At 48.5% G+C, this 20,626-nt stretch overlaps 2 protein-coding genes across 2 annotated transcripts; both read left to right on the plus strand.

Annotated features, from left to right (window-relative positions):
* Window positions 1–6,824: 6,824 nt before the first annotated feature.
* LOC136674244 (uncharacterized) lies at window positions 6,825–8,239 on the plus strand. The gene is made up of 2 exons (XM_066650147.1): window positions 6,825–7,238; window positions 7,338–8,239. Exons 1-2 carry the CDS (start codon window positions 7,007–7,009, stop codon window positions 8,222–8,224), a joined length of 1,119 nt encoding a protein of 372 aa, XP_066506244.1. The 5' UTR covers window positions 6,825–7,006; the 3' UTR covers window positions 8,225–8,239.
* Window positions 8,240–15,886: 7,647 nt separating this feature from the next.
* LOC136674304 (uncharacterized) lies at window positions 15,887–19,811 on the plus strand. Its single transcript, XM_066650224.1, has 2 exons — window positions 15,887–18,723; window positions 18,823–19,811. The coding sequence occupies exons 1-2, from the start codon at window positions 16,617–16,619 to the stop codon at window positions 19,707–19,709; spliced, it is 2,994 nt and encodes a 997-aa protein (XP_066506321.1). The 5' UTR covers window positions 15,887–16,616; the 3' UTR covers window positions 19,710–19,811.
* Window positions 19,812–20,626: the final 815 nt, after the last annotated feature.

A 20,626-nucleotide genomic window follows, 5' to 3' on the forward strand; every position in this document is an offset into this window, starting at 1 on the left:
CCGCCTTGCGCCCAATGATTCCAGGTAGGCTTTGGACCCCCGCGACCCTAAATTGGATAAGAGTTACAGATAATGGATGGATGGATATTTATAATGTTTTTTCAAGATCCCAAAGTTACTAACCGAGGCCCCCTAGTGGCTATCCCCTGCCAGGAGGGAAATAAAATCAGTAAATGAGATGATAGGGGGGTCCTGGCGTGTGCATGTTCCTGAATTTAATCAGAAATGAATCAGAGATTTCTCACCCGCTCGACGGAGGCTGGACCGGGAGAAAACCAGCTGAGGACCCGAGAGTGTGAACAGGTTTGGAAATAAGGAGAAGGTCAGACAGATGAGGAGGGGAAGGTATTAAGAGCTTTGTATGTGAGAAGAGCTCTGAACCGAAAGCTGGACTTCACCAGGCACTGTGTAGGTTTTGGAGAATGGGAGGAATGTGCAGATATTGGAGAGAAAAGTGCTTTTTGTGGAGATTTATGATGAGACAAGTTGATTTGACATAATGAAGTAACAGTCACCAGGAGAGCGACATGGAAAGGGTTAAACCAACACACACACACACACACACACACACACACACACGTTTTAAACCATTTAACCACAGCACACTTAGGAAGAATTCTAACAGAAAAGAAATACAGACATTGTTTAGGACTTCAGGAGCTGAACTGAGGCCTTAAACATTAACCAACAGCATCCTCAGGAAGACACAGAAGAATCAACCAATCACATTTAGATCTAGAGTAGGACAAATGTAAGGAGGAGAAACATCACTCTAGAACCTTGATGATGTTCTAGATAAGTCACTGAGTTACGTCTGGTTTTAATACGGTTCACTCTCTCAGTATAATTCTCTCCCGAGATGTTTTTATTGAATAAAACCACAGAAAAATAACAATATACTAAATTCTGATAAAAAAAAAAAACACGCCCTCGTCGCTTCACACACACACACACACACCTTAAAAACACCCATTAAACATTATGATAAATACACATTTTCATAAATATCTGCATTACAAACATTAATAAACATTAAAGTATAAAAGTGTATTTAAAGCAGGTTTACGTACTGTTTAGCACCGCGGCTAGGAGCAGGAACAGAGCGAGTACCGTCCTCATGTTGACCAGGTGTATGAGTGTGAGTGTGTGTGTGTGTGTGTGTGTATGTTCTACTGCGCTCTCTAATCACTGATTAACCCGCCCTAATGCCCCCCGACCATCATCAGCAGAACAAAAGACAAGGAGCCAAGTGTAATTCGGTCCTTAATAACTAATCATTCCTGTTTAGACTTAATCAATATTCACTTATCATACTTTATTGATCACTAATTGACTGTCCAAATATCCGTGGACGCTGCTCTCCTCTGAGTGAACGCCATCTGTAGCTCCCCCCAGTGTTGACAGTGTGTATAACCTCAGAATAACACAAAACTGAAAAGGATGCTCTGGAGTAACTGCACATGAGTAGGACGGAGGGGTATAATACCCTCCAGCGCTGGGCCGTGGAGCAGTGGAACTGTGTTCTCTGGAGGGATGGAGTTCTCCTGTTCCTCTACTGAATGTGGACTAATGCCTCAGTGATGTCATCTGTCCTTTAGCACAAGGATAATCCTCTCACCGTCCTCCAGTGTAATAACGTTGTCACCAGGCCATCACTCCCTCGTACTGATTAACCCTGATGTGTGTGTGTGTGTGTGTGTGTGTGTGTGAATATTAATGTGTAATCCCATGTTAATTTGACCACTTCCTCCTGTAATTCCCTCTTTGTACAGAGTCTAGTGATGTATTCTGTTTTATTCAGCGACATAAACACAGCGCCCCCACTGTGGAGTTCAGAGACATTACACTGTGATATTTTAATAAAGAATATAACACACTACAGTCATCTCCCTCCCACAGACACCGGGAAGTACTGGCATTTTTTACTTATTGTTGTAAGTATGTGTTTTTTTAATCAATAGACAATATTAATATAAACATAACTCCACTCTGTTAATCTTAAAAGCTGCCAGTCTGGATATGGCCAGAATTACCCGAATATTGACAAATATTTGTAATTCCAAACCAGTTCAAGTAAAAATCTCATGTCTTATAAAGACGAAAAATTTGACTTAAGTGAACAAGACTGAATTATGGTGTCAACAAATAAAGATAGTTTTCTTTGTGGTGTGTTAACTGAAATGCAGCATAGATTAAGAAACCAACTGTTGTACAACACTAACATTTCTTCTAATTTTGCCTTTAACTAGAAATATAGGCACATTCGAAATATTTTCGCTTGAAAGAGTGTCATGTGAGAATTGATTGTGTACTTCCTTCAGCTGTGAAATTGCTGACCTGTGGACCTTCTTGCATCATAAACTAAAAGAAAGGCATGTGACATGAGCAGGTGTTGTGCATCTAGTGACTTAATTGAAGGGCTTAAAAGGAATGGTTTTCAGAGGCTAAAGCATGTCCATTTGATTCTGGGCTTTTGGTGGTGTGAGAAGTATAGCAAGCCTTTGGTCTCTAAGCACCAGTTCCTTCAGAAATGGCTTGGAGAAGCAATAGGTAACTGTTTATAATGGCTGTGTTCTTAGCTTGGCAATGTTTTTTGGAACAATGGGTTGCTGATGACATGTTGTCTCATAGGCTATGGATGCTCCTCATTGCTTTATGTCTCTTGAGGAATGCCTGTGGACATCCAGGTTAGAGTGAACAATCTCAGTTATCTTAATCTACTTTTGATTAGGTTGTTAAACGTGTCTTAATGTGATTTTTCTCTTTCTTTAAGTGCGATGTAAAGGACTTCCAGAGGATCAGCTCAGTCAATGGGATGCTGTAACACAGCAGTTACAAAAGCCTGGGTCTTACTACTTTGAAGCTAAGACGAGCACAGATGAACCCAATATTGTGTTTGGTCAACCTAGCTTCACATCAGGTGTGATCCCACAGATTAGCCAGGACTCCACATCACAGCTTGTCCAAACGAGCAGTCAGCTGGCCCCTTCTGTAGGTTTTCCTGCAAGTGTGTATTTTGGTGTTAGTCTACCTGTGCAACAGAGTGATAGCCTTGTATCTCAGGCTCAGTTTTCTGGTAGCACTGGGACCCAACTTCAGCAGCAAGGTGCACTACAGCAAATATCTTCTAGCGTCCTTCAGTCTGTATCCAGTGGTCAGGCCTACTCTAGCCAGTTTGGTAGCTCGAATGTCCAAACCAATTCCAACCAACCTGGTGCTACCTGGATTACATTCTCACAGCAGTCGGGAGTGCCACAAGCTTTGCAACCACAAGGATCCCCGAGTCAACAAATACCATCTGGTCAGCAGGTCCCTAGCTCTCAGCAACCCGGCAGTGTCTCATCCCAGGTCTCACGGCAGTCAGGGCTTCCACAAGGATCCCTGGGTCAAGTCACCTTTAGCCAGCAGTTACCTAGCTCTCAGCAACCTGGCAGTGTCTGGACCCAGGTGCCACAAACTTCACAACCCCAAGGGTTCCCAAGTCAAATTATGGTTAGCCAGCAGGTCCCTAGCTCTCAGCAACCTGGCAGTGTTTAATCCCAGGTCTCACAGCTGTCAGGGGTATCACAAGGGTCAAAACCACAAGGGTCCTCGAGTGAACAAATGTCAGCTGGTACCTAGCGCTCAGCAACCTGGCAGTGTCTGGTCTCAGGTTTTCAACCACTATCTCAGCCACAAGGATCCCTAGGTCAAGTCACTGTTAGCCAGCAGGTACCTACCTCTCAGCAACCTGGCAGTGTCTGGTCTCAGGTTTTGCAACCACTATCTCAGCCACAAGGATCCCTAGGTCAAGTCACTGTTAGCCAGCAGGTCCCTAGTGCTCAGCAACCTGGCAGTGTCTGGACCCAGGTGCCACTAACTTCACAACCCCAAGGGTTCCCAAGTCAAATTACGGTTAGTCAGCAGGTCCCTAGCCCTCAGCAACCTGGCAGTGTCTGGTCTCAGGTTTTGCAACCACTTTCTCAGGCACAAGAATCCCTAGGTCAAGTCACTGTTAGCCAGCAGGTCCCTAGTGCTCAGCAACCTGGCAGTGTCTGGACCCAGGTGCCACTAACTTCACAACCCCAAGGGTTCCCAAGTCAAATTATGGTTAGCCAGCAGGTCCCTAGCTCTCAGCAACCTGGCAGTGTTTCATCCCAGGTCTCACAGCAGTCAGGGGTGTCACAAGGTTCAAAACCACAAGGATCCTCGAGTCAACAAATGCCATCTGGTCAGCTGGTACCTAGCCCTCAGCAACCTGGCAGTGTCTGGTCTCAGGTTTTGCAACCACTTTCTCAGCCACAAGGATCCCTAGGTCAAGTCACTGTTAGCCAGCAGGTCCCTAGCTCTCAGCAACCTGGCAGTGTTTCATCCCAGGTCTCACAGCAGTCAGGGGTGTCACAAGGTTCAAAACCACAAGGATCCTCGAATCAACAAATGCCATCTGGTCAGCTGGTACCTAGCCCTCAGCAACCTGGCAGTGTCTGGACCCAGGTGCCACAAACGTCACAACCCCAAGGGTTCCCAAGTCAAATTACGGTTAGTCAGCAGGTCCCTAGCCCTCAGCAACCTGGCAGTGTCTGGTCTCAGGTTTTGCAACCACTTTCTCAGGCACAAGGATCCCTAGGTCAAGTCACTGTTAGCCAGCAGGTCCCTAGCGCTCAGCAACCTGGCAGTGCCTCATCCCAGGTCTCACAGCAGTCAGGGGTGTCACAAGGTTCAAAACCACAAGGATCCTCGAATCAACAAATGCCATCTGGTCAGCTGGTACCTAGCCCTCAGCAACCTGGCAGTGTCTGGTCTCAGGTTTTGCAACCACTTTCTCAGGCACAAGGATCCCTAGGTCAAGTCACTGTTAGCCAGCAGGTCCCTAGCGCTCATCAACCTGGCAGTGTCTGGACCCAGGTGCCACAAACTTCACAACCCCAAGGGTTCCCAAGTCAAATTGTTAGCCAGCAGGTACCTACCTCTCAGCAACCTGGCAGTGTCTGGTCTCAGGTTTTGCAACCACTATCTCAGCCACAAGGATCCCTAGGTCAAGTCACTGTTAGCCAGCAGGTCCCTAGTGCTCAGCAACCTGGCAGTGTCTGGAGCCAGGTGCCACAAACTTCACAACCCCAAGGGTTCCCAAGTCAAATTACGGTTAGTCAGCAGGTCCCTAGCCCTCAGCAACCTGGCAGTGTCTGGTCTCATGTTTTGCAACCACTTTCTCAGGCACAAGGATCCCTAGGTCAAGTCACTGTTAGCCAGCAGGTCCCTAGCCCTCAGCGTCCCATTAGTGTCTGGTCTCAGGTTTTGCAACAACTTTCTCAGCCACAAGGATCCCTAAGTGAAGTCACTGTTAGCCAGCAGGTCCCTAGCTCTCAGCAACCTGGCAGTGATTCATCCCAGGTCTCACAGCAGTCAGGGGTGTCACAAGGTTCAAAACCACAAGGATCCTCGAGTCAACAAATGCCATCTGGTCAGCTGGTACCTAGCCCTCAGCAACCTGGCAGTGTCTGGACCCAGGTGCCACAAACTGCACAACCCCAAGGGTTCCCAAGTCAAATCATGGTTAGCCAGCAGGTACCTAGCTCTCAGCGACCTATCAGTGTCTGGTCTCATGTTTTGCAACAACTTTCTCAGCCACAAGGATCCCTAGGTCAAGTCACTGTTAGCCAGCAGGTCCCTAGCTCTCAGCAACCTGGCAGTGCCTCATCCCAGGTCTCACAGCAGTCAGGGGTGTCACAAGGTTCAAAACCACAAGGATCCTCGAGTCAACAAATGCCATCTGGTCAGCTGGTACCTAGCCCTCAGCAACCTGGCAGTGTCTGGACCCAGGTGCCACAAACTTCACAGCCCCAAGGGTTCCCAAGTCAAATTATGGTTAGCCAGCAGGTCCCTAGCTCTCAGCAACCTGGCAGTGTTTCATCAAAGGTCTCACAGCTGTCAGGGGTGTCACAAGGTTCAAAACCACAAGGATCCTCGAATCAACAAATGCCTACTGGTCAGCTGGTACCTACCTCTCAGCAACCTGGCAATGTCTGGTCTCAGGTTTTGCAACCACTTTCTCAGGCACAAGGATCCCTAGGTCAAGTCACTGTTAGCCAGCAGGTCCCTAGCGCTCAGCAACCTGGCAGTGCCTCATCCCAGGTCTCACAGCAGTCAGGGGTGTCACAAGGTTCAAAACCACAAGGATCCTCGAATCAACAAATGCCATCTGGTCAGCTGGTACCTACCTCTCAGCAACCTGGCAGTGTCTGGTCTCAGGTTTTGCAACCACTATCTCAGCCACAAGGATCCCTAGGTCAAGTCACTGTTAGCCAGCAGGTCCCTAGCCCTCAGCAACCTGGCAGTGTCTGGTCTCAGGTTTTGCAACCACTTTCTCAGGCACAAGGATCCCTAGGTCAAGTCACTGTTAGCCAGCAGGTCCCTAGCGCTCAGCAACCTGGCAGTGTTTCATCCCACGTCTCACAGCAGTCAGGGGTGTCACAAGGGTCAAAACCACAAGGATCCTCGAGTCAACAAATGCCATCTGGTCAGCTGGTACCTAACCCTCAGCAACCTGGCAGTGTCTGGACCCAGGTGCCACAAACTTCACAACCCCAAGGGTTCCCAAGTCAAATCATGGTTAGCCAGCAGGTACCTAGCTCTCAGCGACCTATCAGTGTCTGGTCTCATGTTTTGCAACAACTTTCTCAGCCACAAGGATCCCTAGGTCAAGTCACTGTTAGCCAGCAGGTCCCTAGCTCTCAGCAACCTGGCAGTGCCTCATCCCAGGTCTCACAGCAGTCAGGGGTGTCACAAGGTTCAAAACCACAAGGATCCTCGAGTCAACAAATGCCAGCTGGTACCTAGCCCTCAGCAACCTGGCAGTGTCTGGTCTCAGGTTTTGCAACCACTTTCTCAGGCACAAGAATCCCTAGGTCAAGTCACTGTTAGCCAGCAGGTCCCTAGCTCTCAGCAACCTGGCAGTGCCTCATCCCAGGTCTCACAGCAGTCAGGGGTGTCACAAGGTTCAAAACCACAAGGATTCTCGAGTCAACAAATGCCATCTGATCAGCTGGTACCTAGCCCTCAGCAACCTTGGAGTGTCTGGTCTCAGGTTTTGCAACAACTTTCTCAGGCACAAGGATCCCTAGGTCAAGTCACTGTTAGCCAGCAGGTCCCTAGCGCTCAGCATCCTGGCAGTGTCTGGACCCAGGTGCCACACCCTTCACAACCCCAAGGGTTCCCAAGTCAAATTATTGTTAGCCAGCAGGTACCTACCTCTCAGCAACCTGGCAGTGTCTGGTCTCAGGTTTTGCAACCACTTTCTCAGGCACAAGGATCCCTAGGTCAAGTCACTGTTAGCCAGCAGGTCCCTAGCGCTCAGCAACCTGGCAGTGTCTGGTCTGAGGTTTCTTGGCAGGCAGGTGTGCCACAAGCTTCAAGCAATGTTGCTACAGTCTCTTCTCAGTCTCCAAGTTCCCCTGTTCAAGTTGGCCACATTGCCCAAACGAGACCAGTAAGCCAGCCCCTGCGCCCACCACAGAGTTTAGGAGGTAGCTTGGCTTCAACAGCTCAAGGCAGTCCTGGTGCCAAGTACTTCAGTCCCAGCCAGTTCCCTCCCCAGGCGGCTAGTCAAAGGACACAAGTGGGTGTTCATTCGCTAAAGGCAAAGCTCTTCACTAGTGGTGGTAAACCTGTTGTCTCGGGCAGCCTGAGACCTGTTAATGATGTTCCCAAACAGACTGTGCCCTCTCAAGATGCAACTACATCACAGGCTTCTAGTGCCCTGTCCCAGGTTCAGAGTGCCCCAAGTAGTCCATATGGAGCCCAAGTTGTATGGTTTGACAAAGTTAGCCAAGTAAGTCAGCCTTCAGAAGCCTATGACTTGTCTCAAATGTATTCCAGCAGCTTTAGTGGTGGGCAGCAACAGTCAGGCTTTGCTGTGGGCTTGGCCCAAGCTCAACAGTCTCCTGTGGCCCAGGGTGCATCCAGTGGTTCCGCTACCTCAACTTCACCAGGCTCATATGGCACTTTCTCAAGCCAAATCTCTGCTGCTGATGCCATCAGTGGGAGCTGGAGTGGTCCTTCAGTGGCTCAGGTGGCATCCAGTGACTCTGCCTCATCTGTGACCCAGTCAACATCTGGCAGCTCCTCAGCAGTTGCACAAGGTTTCTACAGTGGTTCTCAAATTCCAAGCTCAACTGGCTACAGCTTCTATCAGCAGCTGAAGGAGCCTTCCTACCTGCCTGGATGTCGGAGCAGATTTTCTAAGTGAAGCTGTGACTGTTTCTGATAGTATGCTGGAGTGGAGCCTAATCTTGATTTAGTTGGCACTGCTCTTGTTTACTAATTTTCTAATAAAGATGTTTGTGCTTGATCACTGAGTGAGTGTTCTAATTGGTCAAAAATCTTAATGCATTGTTTCTAGCTTTTCCTCACAAATGTCTTATCTGCAAGTAGCTGGTTATTTGCCTTATTTCACAGCATTTAAACCATGCAAAACTGTAGCTACTTGAACATGTGACAAATCCCCATTGGAGTGGGATTACAAATAACATACAATGCATCTCACTGGCCTTCCTGTGCCCCCCCCCCTGCAATAGCCCTATGGCCCCCATGGGGCTGCACCTATTGGGAACTACCACTTTAGCCTGTCCTGGGTGTTGTTGCGTTTCCATAGGGATAATGCAACCTAGTGCAATCCTTTATTCAATGTCTCCTGAATATCAGTCCTAGATTTCCTTGATCCTTTCATTGGTTTTCCTATCTCACCTTCTGTTTAGGCGTTTCTGGAAACCATATTGCCTGGTACATTTGAGTAGATTATATAAAGTTCAAATATAATTCCTTCTCACACCAGATACTAAACCTTTTACACAAGTACAGAGCTACATGTACTGGAGAGCAGCAGACAGTGCCATAAAGGAAAGCAGACAACTGAATCTAATGTGTCTCTAGATGGGAATAACTCATGTGACGTTAAAAGCTGCCAGTCTGGATATGGCCAGAATTACCCCAATATTGACAAATATTTGTAATTCCAAACCACTTCAAGTAAAAATCTCATGTCTTATAAAGATGAAAAATTTGACTTAAGTGAACAAGACTGAATTAAGGTGTCACAAAATAAAGATAGTTTTCTTTGTGGTATGTTAACTGAAATGCAGCATAGATTAAGAAACCAACTGTTGTACAGCACTAACATTTCTTCTAATTGTGCCTTTAACTAGAAATATAGGCGCATTAGAAATATTTTTGCTTGAAAGAGTGTCACGTGACAATTGATTGTGTACTTCCTTTAGCTGTGACATTGCTGACCTGTGGACCTTCTTGCACCATAAACTAAAAGAAAGGCATGTGACATGAGCAGGTGTTGTGCATCTAGTGACTTAATTGAAGGGCTTAAAAGGAATGGTTTTCAAAGGCTAAAGCATGTCCATTTGATTCTGGGCTTTTGGTGGTGTGAGAAGTATAGCAAGCCTTTGGTCTCTAAGCACCAGTTCCTTCAGAAATGGCTTGGAGAAGCAATAGGTAACTGTTTATAATGGCTGTGTTCTTAGCTTGGCAATGTTTTTTTTTTTTTTTTTTTAACAATGGGTTGCTGATCACATGTTGTCTCATAGGCTATGGATGCTCCTCATTGCTTTATGTTTCTTGAGGAATGCCTGTGGACATCCAGGTTAGAGTGAACAATCTCAGTTATCTTAATCTACTTTTGATTAGGTTGTTAAACATGTCTTAATGTGATTTTTCTCTTTCTTTAAGTGCGATGTAAAGGACTTCCAGAGGATCAGCTCAGTCAATGGGATGCTGTATCACAGCAGTTACAAAAGCCTGGGTCTTACTTCTTTGAAGCTAAGACGAGCACAGATGAACCCAATATTGTGTTTGGTCAACCTAGCTCCACATCAGGTGTGATCCCACAGATTAGCCAGGACTCCACATCACAGCTTGTCCAAACGAGCAGTCAGCTGGCCCCTTCAGTAGGTTTTCCTGCAAGTGTGCATTTTGGTGTTAGTCTACCTGTACGCCAGAGTGATAGCCTTGTACCTCAGGCTCAGTTTTCTGGTAGCACTGGGACCCAACTTCAGCAGCAAGGTGCACTACAGCAAGTATCTTCTAGCGTCCTTCAGTCTGTATCCAGTGGTCAGGCCTACTCTAGCCAGTTTGGTAGCTCGAATGTCCAAACCACTTCCAGCCAACCTGGTGCTACCTGGATTACATTCTCACAGCAGTCGGGAGTACCACAAGCTTCGCAACCACAAGGATCCCTGAGTCACCAAATAGCATCTGGTCAGCAGGTACCTAGCCCTCAGCAACCTGGCAGTGTCTGGTCTCAGGTTTTGCAACCACTTTCTCAGGCACAAGGATCCCTAGGTCAAGTCACTGTTAGCCAGCAGGTCCCTAGCGCTCAGCAACCTGGCAGTGCCTCATTCCAGGTCTCACAGCAGTCAGGGGTGTCACAAGGTTCAAAACCACAAGAATCCTCGAATCAACAAATGCCATCTGGTCAGCTGGTACCTAGCCCTCAGAAACCTGGCAGTGTCTGGACCCAGGTGCCACAAACTTCACGACCCCAAGGGTTCCCAAGTCAAATTTTGGTTAGCCAGCAGGTCCCTAGCTCTCAGCAACCTGGCAGTGTTTCATCCCAGGTCTCACAGCTGTCAGGGGTGTCACAAGGTTCAAAACCACAAGGATCCTCGAATCAACAAATGCCATCTGGTCAGCTGGTACCTACCTCTCAGCAACCTGGCAGTGTCTGGTCTCAGGTTTTGCAACCACTTTCTCAGGCACAAGGATCCCTAGGTCAAGTCACTGTTAGCCAGCAGGTCCCTAGTGCTCAGCAACCTGGCAGTGCCTCATCCCAGGTCTCACAGCAGTCAGGGGTGTCACAAGGTTCAAAACCACAAGGATTCTCGAGTCAACAAATGCCATTTGGTCAGCTGGTCCCTAGCCCTCAGCAACCTGGCAGTGTCTGGACCCAGGTGCCACAAACTTCACAACCCCAAGGGTTCCCAAGTCAAATTATGGTTAGCCAGCAGGTCCCTAGCTCTCAGCAACCTGGCAGTGTTTCATCCCAGGTCTCACAGCTGTCAGGGGTGTCACAAGGTTCAAAACCACAAGGATCCTCGAATCAACAAATGCCATCTGGTCAGCTGGTACCTACCTCTCAGCAACCTGGCAGTGTCTGGTCTCAGGTTTTGAAACCACTTTCTCAGGCACAAGGATCCCTAGGTCAAGTCACTGTTAGCCAGCAGGTCCCTAGCGCTCAGCAACCTGGCAGTGCCTCATCCCAGGTCTCACAGCAGTCAGGGGTGTCACAAGGTTCAAAACCACAAGGATCCTCGAATCAACAAATGCCATCTGGTCAGCTGGTACCTACCTCTCAGCAACCTGGCAGTGTCTGGTCTCAGGTTTTGCAACCACTATCTCAGCCACAAGGATCCCTAGGTCAAGTCACTGTTAGCCAGCAGGTCCCTAGTGCTCAGCAACCTGGCAGTGTCTGGACCCAGGTGCCACAAACTTCACAACCCCAAGGGTTCCCAAGTCAAATTACGGTTAGTCAGCAGGTCCCTAGCCCTCAGCAACCTGGCAGTGTCTGGTCTCAGGTTTTGCAACCACTTTCTCAGGCACAAGGATCCCTAGGTCAAGTCACTGTTAGCCAGCAGGTCCCTAGCTCTCAGCAACCTGGCAGTGCCTCATCCCAGGTCTCACAGCAGTCAGGGGTGTCACAAGGTTCAAAACCACAAGGATCCTCGAGTCAACAAATGCCATCTGGTCAGCTGGTACCTAGCCCTCAGCAACCTGGCAGTGTCTGGTCTCAGGTTTTGCAACCACTATCTCAGCCACAAGGATCCCTAGGTCAAGTCACTGTTAGCCAGCAGGTCCCTAGTGCTCAGCAACCTGGCAGTGTCTGGACCCAGGTGCCACAAACTTCACAACCCCAAGGGTTCCCAAGTCAAATCATGGTTAGCCAGCAGGTACCTAGCTCTCAGCGACCCATTAGTGTCTGGTCTCATGTTTTGCAACAACTTTCTCAGCCACAAGGATCCCTAGGTGAAGTCACTGTTAGCCAGCAGGTCCCTAGCTCTCAGCAACCTGGCAGTGCCTCATTCCAGGTCTCACAGCAGTCAGGGGTGTCACAAGGTTCAAAACCACAAGGATCCTCGAATCAACAAATGCCATCTGGTCAGCTGGTACCTAGCCCTCAGCAACCTGGCAGTGTCTGGTCTCAGGTTTTGCAACCACTTTCTCAGGCACAAGGATCCCTAGGTCAAGTCACTGTTAGCCAGCAGGTCCCTAGCGCTCAGCAACCTGGCAGTGCCTCATCCCAGGTCTCACAGCAGTCAGGGATGTCACAAGGTTCAAAACCACAAGGATTCTCGAGTCAACAAATGCCATTTGGTCAGCTGGTCCCTAACCCTCAGCAACCTGGCAGTGTCTGGACCAAGGTGCCACAAACTTCACAACCCCAAGGGTTCCCAAGTCAGATTATGGTTAGCCAGCAGGTCCCTAGCTCTCAGCAACCTGGCAGTGTTTCATCCCAGGTCTCACAGCAGTCAGGGATGTCACAAGGTTCAAAACCACAAGGATTCTCGAGTCAACAAATGCCATTTGGTCAGCTGGTCCCTAACCCTCAGCAACCTGGCAGTGTCTGGACCCAGGTGCCACAAACATCACAACCCCAAGGGTTCCCAAGTCAGATTATGGTTAGCCAGCAGGTCCCTAGCTCTCAGCAACCTGGCAGTGTTTCATCCCAGGTCTCACAGCAGTCAGGGGTGTCACAAGGTTCAAAACCACAAGGATCCTCGAATCAACAAATGCCTACTGGTCAGCTGGTACCTACCTCTCAGCAACCTGGCAGTGTCTGGTCTCAGGTTTTGCAACCACTATCTCAGCCACAAGGATCCCTAGGTCAAGTCACTGTTAGCCAGCAGGTCCCTAGTGCTCAGCAACCTGGCAGTGTCTGGACCCAGGTGCCACAAACTTCACAACCCCAAGGGTTCCCAAGTCAAATTACGGTTAGTCAGCAGGTCCCTAGCCCTCAGCAACCTGGCAGTGTCTGGTCTCAGGTTTTGCAACCACTTTCTCAGCCACAAGGATCCCTAGGTGAAGTCACTGTTAGCCAGCAGGTCCCTAGCTCTCAGCAACCTGGCAGTGCCTCATCCCAGGTCTCACAGCAGTCAGGGGTGTCACAAGGGTCAAAACCACAAGGATCCGCGAGTCAACAAATGCCATCTGGTCAGCTGGTCCCTAGCCCTCAGCAACCTGGCAGTGTCTGGACCCAGGTTTTGCAACCACTTTCTCAGGCACAAGGATCCCTAGGTCAAGTCACTGTTAGCCAGCAGGTCCCTAGTGCTCAGCAACCTGGCAGTGTCTGGACCCAGGTGCCACAAACTCCACAACCGCAAGGGTTCCCAAGTCAAATTACGGTTAGTCAGCAGGTCCCTAGCCCTCAGCAACCTGGCAGTGTCTGGTCTCAGGTTTTGCAACCACTTTCTCAGGCACAAGGATCCCTAGGTCAAGTCAGTGTTAGCCAGCAGGGCCCTAGCGCTCAGCAACCTGGCAGTGTCTGGTCTGAGGTTTCTTGGCAGGCAGGTGTGCCACAAGCTTCAAGCAATGTTGCTACAGTCTCTTCTCAGTCTCCAAGTTCCCCTGTTCAAGTTGGCCACATTGCCCAAACGAGACCAGTAAGCCAGCCCCTGCGCCCACCACAGAGTTTAGGAGGTAGCTTGGCTTCAACAGCTCAAGGCAGTCCTGGTGCCAAGTACTTCAGTCCCAGCCAGTTCCCTCCCCAGGCGGCTAGTCAAAGGACACAAGTGGGTGTTCATTCGCTAAAGGCAAAGCTCTTCACTAGTGGTGGTAAACCTGTTGTCTCGGGCAGCCTGAGACCTGTTAATGATGTTCCCAAACAGACTGTGCCCTCTCAAGATGCAACTACATCACAGGCTTCTAGTGCCCTGTCCCAGGTTCAGAGTGCCCCAAGTAGTCCATATGGAGCCCAAGTTGTATGGTTTGACAAAGTTAGCCAAGTAAGTCAGCCTTCAGAAGCCTATGACTTGTCTCAAATGTATTCCAGCAGCTTTAGTGGTGGGCAGCAACAGTCAGGCTTTGCTGTGGGCTTGGCCCAAGCTCAACAGTCTCCTGTGGCCCAGGGTGCATCCAGTGGTTCCGCTACCTCAACTTCACCAGGCTCATATGGCACTTTCTCAAGCCAAATCTCTGCTGCTGATGCCATCAGTGGGAGCTGGAGTGGTCCTTCAGTGGCTCAGGTGGCATCCAGTGACTCTGCCTCATCTGTGACCCAGTCAACATCTGGCAGCTCCTCAGCAGTTGCACAAGGTTTCTACAGTGGTTCTCAAATTCCAAGCTCAACTGGCTACAGCTTCTATCAGCAGCTGAAGGAGCCTTCCTACAAGCCTGGATGTCGGAGCAGATTTTCTAAGTGAAGCTGTGACTGTTTCTGATAGTATGCTGGAGTGGAGCCTAATCTTGATTTAGTTGGCACTGCTCTTGTTTACTAATTTTCTAATAAAGATGTTTGTGCTTGATCACTGAGTGAGTGTTCTAATTGGTCAAAAATCTTAATGCATTGTTTCTAGCTTTTCCTCACAAATGTCTTATCTGCAAGTAGCTGGTTATTTGCCTTATTTCACAGCATTTAAACCATGCAAAACTGTAGCTACTTGAACATGTGACAAATCCCCATTGGAGTGGGATTACAAATAACATACAATGCATCTCACTGGCCTTCCTGTGCCCCCCCCCCTGCAATAGCCCTATGGCCCCCATGGGGCTGCACCTATTGGGAACTACCACTTTAGCCTGTCCTGGGTATTGTTGCGTTTCCATAGGGATAATGCAACCTAGTGCAATCCTTTATTCAATGTCTCCTGAATATCAGTCCTAGATTTCCTTGATCCTTTCATTGGTTTTCCTATCTCACCTTCTGTTTAGGCGTTTCTGGAAACCATATTGCCTGGTACATTTGAGTAGATTATATAAAGTTCAAATATAATTCCTTCTCACACCAGATACTAAACCTTTTACACAAGTACAGAGCTACATGTACTGGAGAGCAGCAGACAGTGCCATAAAGGAAAGCAGACAACTGAATCTAATGTGTCTCTAGATGGGAATAACTCGTGTGACGTTAAAAGCTGCCAGTCTGGATATGGCCAGAATTACCCCAATATTGACAAATATTTGTAATTCCAAACCACTTCAAGTAAAAATCTCATGTCTTATAAAGATGAAAAATTTGACTTAAGTGAACAAGACTGAATTATGGTGTCACAAAATAAAGATGTTGTGGTATGTTAACTGAAATGCAGCATAGATTAAGAAACCAACTGTTGTACAGCACTAACATTTCTTCTAATTGTGCCTTTAACTAGAAATATAGGCGCATTAGAAATATTTTTGCTTGAAAGAGTGTCACGTGACAATTGATTGTGTACTTCCTTTAGCTGTGAAATTGCTGACCTGTGGACCTTCTTGCACCATAAACTAAAAGAAAGGCATGTGACATGAGCAGGTGTTGTGCATCTAGTGACTTAATTGAAGGGCTTAAAAGGAATGGTTTTCAGAGGCTAAAGCATGTCCATTTGATTCTGGGCTTTTGGTGGTGTGAGAAGTATAGCAAGCCTTTGGTCTCTAAGCACCAGTTCCTTCAGAAATGGCTTGGAGAAGCAATAGGTAACTGTTTATAATGGCTGTGTTCTTAGCTTGGCAATGTTTTTTTTTTTTTTTTTTTAACAATGGGTTGCTGATCACATGTTGTCTCATAGGCTATGGATGCTCCTCATTGCTTTATGTTTCTTGAGGAATGCCTGTGGACATCCAGGTTAGAGTGAACAATCTCAGTTATCTTAATCTACTTTTGATTAGGTTGTTAAACATGTCTTAATGTGATTTTTCTCTTTCTTTAAGTGCGATGTAAAGGACTTCCAGAGGATCAGCTCAGTCAATGGGATGCTGTATCACAGCAGTTACAAAAGCCTGGGTCTTACTTCTTTGAAGCTAAGACGAGCACAGATGAACCCAATATTGTGTTTGGTCAACCTAGCTCCACATCAGGTGTGATCCCACAGATTAGCCAGGACTCCACATCACAGCTTGTCCAAACGAGCAGTCAGCTGGCCCCTTCAGTAGGTTTTCCTGCAAGTGTGCATTTTGGTGTTAGTCTACCTGTGCGCCAGAGTGATAGCCTTGTACCTCAGGCTCAGTTTTCTGGTAGCACTGGGACCCAACTTCAGCAGCAAGGTGCACTACAGCAAGTATCTTCTAGCGTCCTTCAGTCTGTATCCAGTGGTCAGGCCTACTCTAGCCAGTTTGGTAGCTCGAATGTCCAAACCACTTCCAGCCAACCTGGTGCTACCTGGATTACATTCTCACAGCAGTCGGGAGTACCACAAGCTTTGCAACCACAAGGATCCCTGAGTCACCAAATAGCATCTGGTCAGCAGGTCCCTAGCCCTCAGCAATCTGGCAGTGTCTGGTCTCAGGTTTTGCAACCACTTTCTCAGGCACAAGGATCACTAGGTCAAGTCACTGTTAGCCAGCAGGTCCCTAGCGCTCAGCAACCTGGCAGTGCCTCATTCCAGGTCTCACAGCAGTCAGGGGTGTCACAAGGTTCAAAACCACAAGGATCCTCGAATCAACAAATGCCATCTGGTCAGCTGGTACCTAGCCCTCAGCAACCTGGCAGTGTCTGGTCTCAGGTTTTGCAACCACTTTCTCAGGCACAAGGATCCCTAGGTCAAGTCACTGTTAGCCAGCAGGTCCCTAGCTCTCAGCAACCTGGCAGTGCCTCATCCCAGGTCTCACAGCAGTCAGGGGTGTCACAAGGTTCAAAACCACAAGGATTCTCGAGTCAACAAATGCCATTTGGTCAGCTGGTCCCTAGCCCTCAGCAACCTGGCAGTGTCTGGACCCAGGTGCCAGAAACTTCACAACCCCAAGGGTTCCCAAGTCAAATTATGGTTAGCCAGCAGGTCCCTAGCTCTCAGCAACCTGGCAGTGTTTCATCCCAGGGCTCACAGCTGTCAGGGGTGTCACAAGGTTCAAAACCACAAGGATCCTCGAATCAACAAATGCCATCTGGTCAGCTGGTACCTACCTCTCAGCAACCTGGCAGTGTCTGGTCTCAGGTTTTGCAACCATTTTCTCAGGCACAAGGATCCCTAGGTCAAGTCACTGTTAGCCAGCAGGTCCCTAGCGCTCAGCAACCTGGCAGTGCCTCATCCCAGGTCTCACAGCAGTCAGGGGTGTCACAAGGTTCAGAACCACAAGGATTCTCGAGTCAACAAATGCCATTTGGTCAGCTGGTCCCTAGCCCTCAGCAACCTGGCAGTGTCTGGAACCAGGTGCCACAAACTTCACAACCCCAAGGGTTCCCAAGTCAAATTATGGTTAGCCAGCAGGTCCCTAGCTCTCAGCAACCTGGCAGTGTTTCATCCCAGGTCTCACAGCTGTCAGGGGTGTCACAAGGTTCAAAACCACAAGGATCCTCGAATCAACAAATGCCTACTGGTCAGCTGGTACCTACCTCTCAGCAACCTGGCAGTGTCTGGTCTCAGGTTTTGCAACCACTTTCTCAGGCACAAGGATCCCTAGGTCAAGTCACTGTTAGCCAGCAGGTCCCTAGTGCTCAGCAACCTGGCAGTGTCTGGACCCAGGTGCCACAAACTTCACAACCCCAAGGGTTCCCAAGTCAAATTACGGTTAGTCAGCAGGTCCCTAGCCCTCAGCAACCTGGCAGTGTCTGGTCTCAGGTTTTGCAACCACTTTCTCAGCCACAAGGATCCCTAGGTGAAGTCACTGTTAGCCAGCAGGTCCCTAGCTCTCAGCAACCTGGCAGTGCCTCATCCCAGGTCTCACAGCAGTCAGGGGTGTCACAAGGTTCAAAACCACAAGGATCCTCGAGTCAACAAATGCCATCTGGTCAGCTGGTACCTAGCCCTCAGCAACCTGGCAGTGTCTGGTCTCAGGTTTTGCAACCACTATCTCAGCCACAAGGATCCCTAGGTCAAGTCACTGTTAGCCAGCAGGTCCCTAGTGCTCAGCAACCTGGCAGTGTCTGGACCCAGGTGCCACAAACTTCACAACCCCAAGGGTTCCCAAGTCAAATCATAGTTAGCCAGCAGGTACCTAGCTCTCAGCAACCTGGCAGTGTCTGGTCTCAGGTTTTGCAACCACTATCTCAGCCACAAGGATCCCTAGGTCAAGTCACTGTTAGCCAGCAGGTCCCTAGTGCTCAGCAACCTGGCAGTGTCTGGACCCAGGTGCCACAAACTTCACAACCGCAAGGGTTCCCAAGTCAAATCATAGTTAGCCAGCAGGTACCTAGCTCTCAGCAACCCATTAGTGTCTGGTCTCATGTTTTGCAACAACTTTCTCAGCCACAAGGATCCCTAGGTGAAGTCACTGTTAGCCAGCAGGTCCCTAGCTCTCAGCAACCTGGCAGTGCCTCATCCCAGGTCTCACAGCAGTCAGGGGTGTCACAAGGGTCAAAACCACAAGGATCCGCGAGTCAACAAATGCCATCTGGTCAGCTGGTACCTAGCCCTCAGCAACCTGGCAGTGTCTGGACCCAGGTTTTGCAACCACTTTCTCAGGCACAAGGATCCCTAGGTCAAGTCACTGTTAGCCAGCAGGTCCCTAGTGCTCAGCAACCTGGCAGTGTCTGGACCCAGGTGCCACAAACTTCACAACCCCAAGGGTTCCCAAGTCAAATTATTGTTAGCCAGCAGGTACCTACCTCTCAGCAACCTGGCAGTGTCTGGTCTCAGGTTTTGCAACCACTTTCTCAGGCACAAGGATCCCTAGGTGAAGTCACTGTTAGCCAGCAGGGCCCTAGCGCTCAGCAACCTGGCAGTGTCTGGTCTGAGGTTTCTTGGCAGGCAGGTGTGCCACAAGCTTCAAGCAATGTTGCTACAGTCTCTTCTCAGTCTCCAAGTTCCCCTGTTCAAGTTGGCCACATTGCCCAAACGAGACCAGTAAGCCAGCCCCTGCGCCCACCACAGAGTTTAGGAGGTAGCTTGGCTTCAACAGCTCAAGGCAGTCCTGGTGCCAAGTACTTCAGTCCCAGCCAGTTCCCTCCCCAGGCGGCTAGTCAAAGGACACAAGTGGGTGTTCATTCGCTAAAGGCAAAGCTCTTCACTAGTGGTGGTAAACCTGTTGTCTCGGGCAGCCTGAGACCTGTTAATGATGTTCCCAAACAGACTGTGCCCTCTCAAGATGCAACTACATCACAGGCTTCTAGTGCCCTGTCCCAGGTTCAGAGTGCCCCAAGTAGTCCATATGGAGCCCAAGTTGTATGGTTTGACAAAGTTAGCCAAGTAAGTCAGCCTTCAGAAGCATATGACTTGTCTCAAATGTATTCCAGCAGCTTTAGTGGTGGGCAGCAACAGTCAGGCTTTGCTGTGGGCTTGGCCCAAGCTCAACAGTCTCCTGTGGCCCAGGGTGCATCCAGTGGTTCCGCTACCTCAACTTCACCAGGCTCATATGGCACTTTCTCAAGCCAAATCTCTGCTGCTGATGCCATCAGTGGGAGCTGGAGTGGTCCTTCAGTGGCTCAGGTGGCATCCAGTGACTCTGCCTCATCTGTGACCCAGTCAACATCTGGCAGCTCCTCAGCAGTTGCACAAGGTTTCTACAGTGGTTCTCAAATTCCAAGCTCAACTGGCTACAGCTTCTATCAGCAGCTGAAGGAGCCTTCCTACAAGCCTGGATGTCGGAGCAGATTTTCTAAGTGAAGCTGTGACTGTTTCTGATAGTATGCTGGAGTGGAGCCTAATCTTGATTTAGTTGGCACTGCTCTTGTTTACTAATTTTCTAATAAAGATGTTTGTGCTTGATCACTGAGTGAGTGTTCTAATTGGTCAAAAATCTTAATGCATTGTTTCTAGCTTTTCCTCACAAATGTCTTATCTGCAAGTAGCTGGTTATTTGCCTTATTTCACAGCATTTAAACCATGCAAAACTGTAGCTACTTGAACATGTGACAAATCCCCATTGGAGTGGGATTACAAATAACATACAATGCATCTCACTGGCCTTCCTGTGCCCCCCCCTGCAATAGCCCTATGGCCCCCATGGGGCTGCACCTATTGGGAACTACCACTTTAGCCTGTCCTGGGTATTGTTGCGTTTCCATAGGGATAATGCAACCTAGTGCAATCCTTTATTCAATGTCTCCTGAATATCAGTCCTAGATTTCCTTGATCCTTTCATTGGTTTTCCTATCTCACCTTCTGTTTAGGCGTTTCTGGAAACCATATTGCCTGGTACATTTGAGTAGATTATATAAAGTTCAAATATAATTCCTTCTCACACCAGATACTAAACCTTTTACACAAGTACAGAGCTACATGTACTGGAGAGCAGCAGACAGTGCCATAAAGGAAAGCAGACAACTGAATCTAATGTGTCTCTAGATGGGAATAACTCGTGTGACGTTAAAAGCTGCCAGTCTGGATATGGCCAGAATTACCCCAATATTGACAAATATTTGTAATTCCAAACCACTTCAAGTAAAAATCTCATGTCTTATAAAGATGAAAAATTTGACTTAAGTGAACAAGACTGAATTATGGTGTCACAAAATAAAGATGTTGTGGTATGTTAACTGAAATGCAGCATAGATTAAGAAACCAACTGTTGTACAGCACTA

This window comes from Hoplias malabaricus, chromosome 18, assembly GCF_029633855.1.
Source record: "Hoplias malabaricus isolate fHopMal1 chromosome 18, fHopMal1.hap1, whole genome shotgun sequence".
NCBI lineage: Eukaryota > Metazoa > Chordata > Actinopteri > Characiformes > Erythrinidae > Hoplias > Hoplias malabaricus.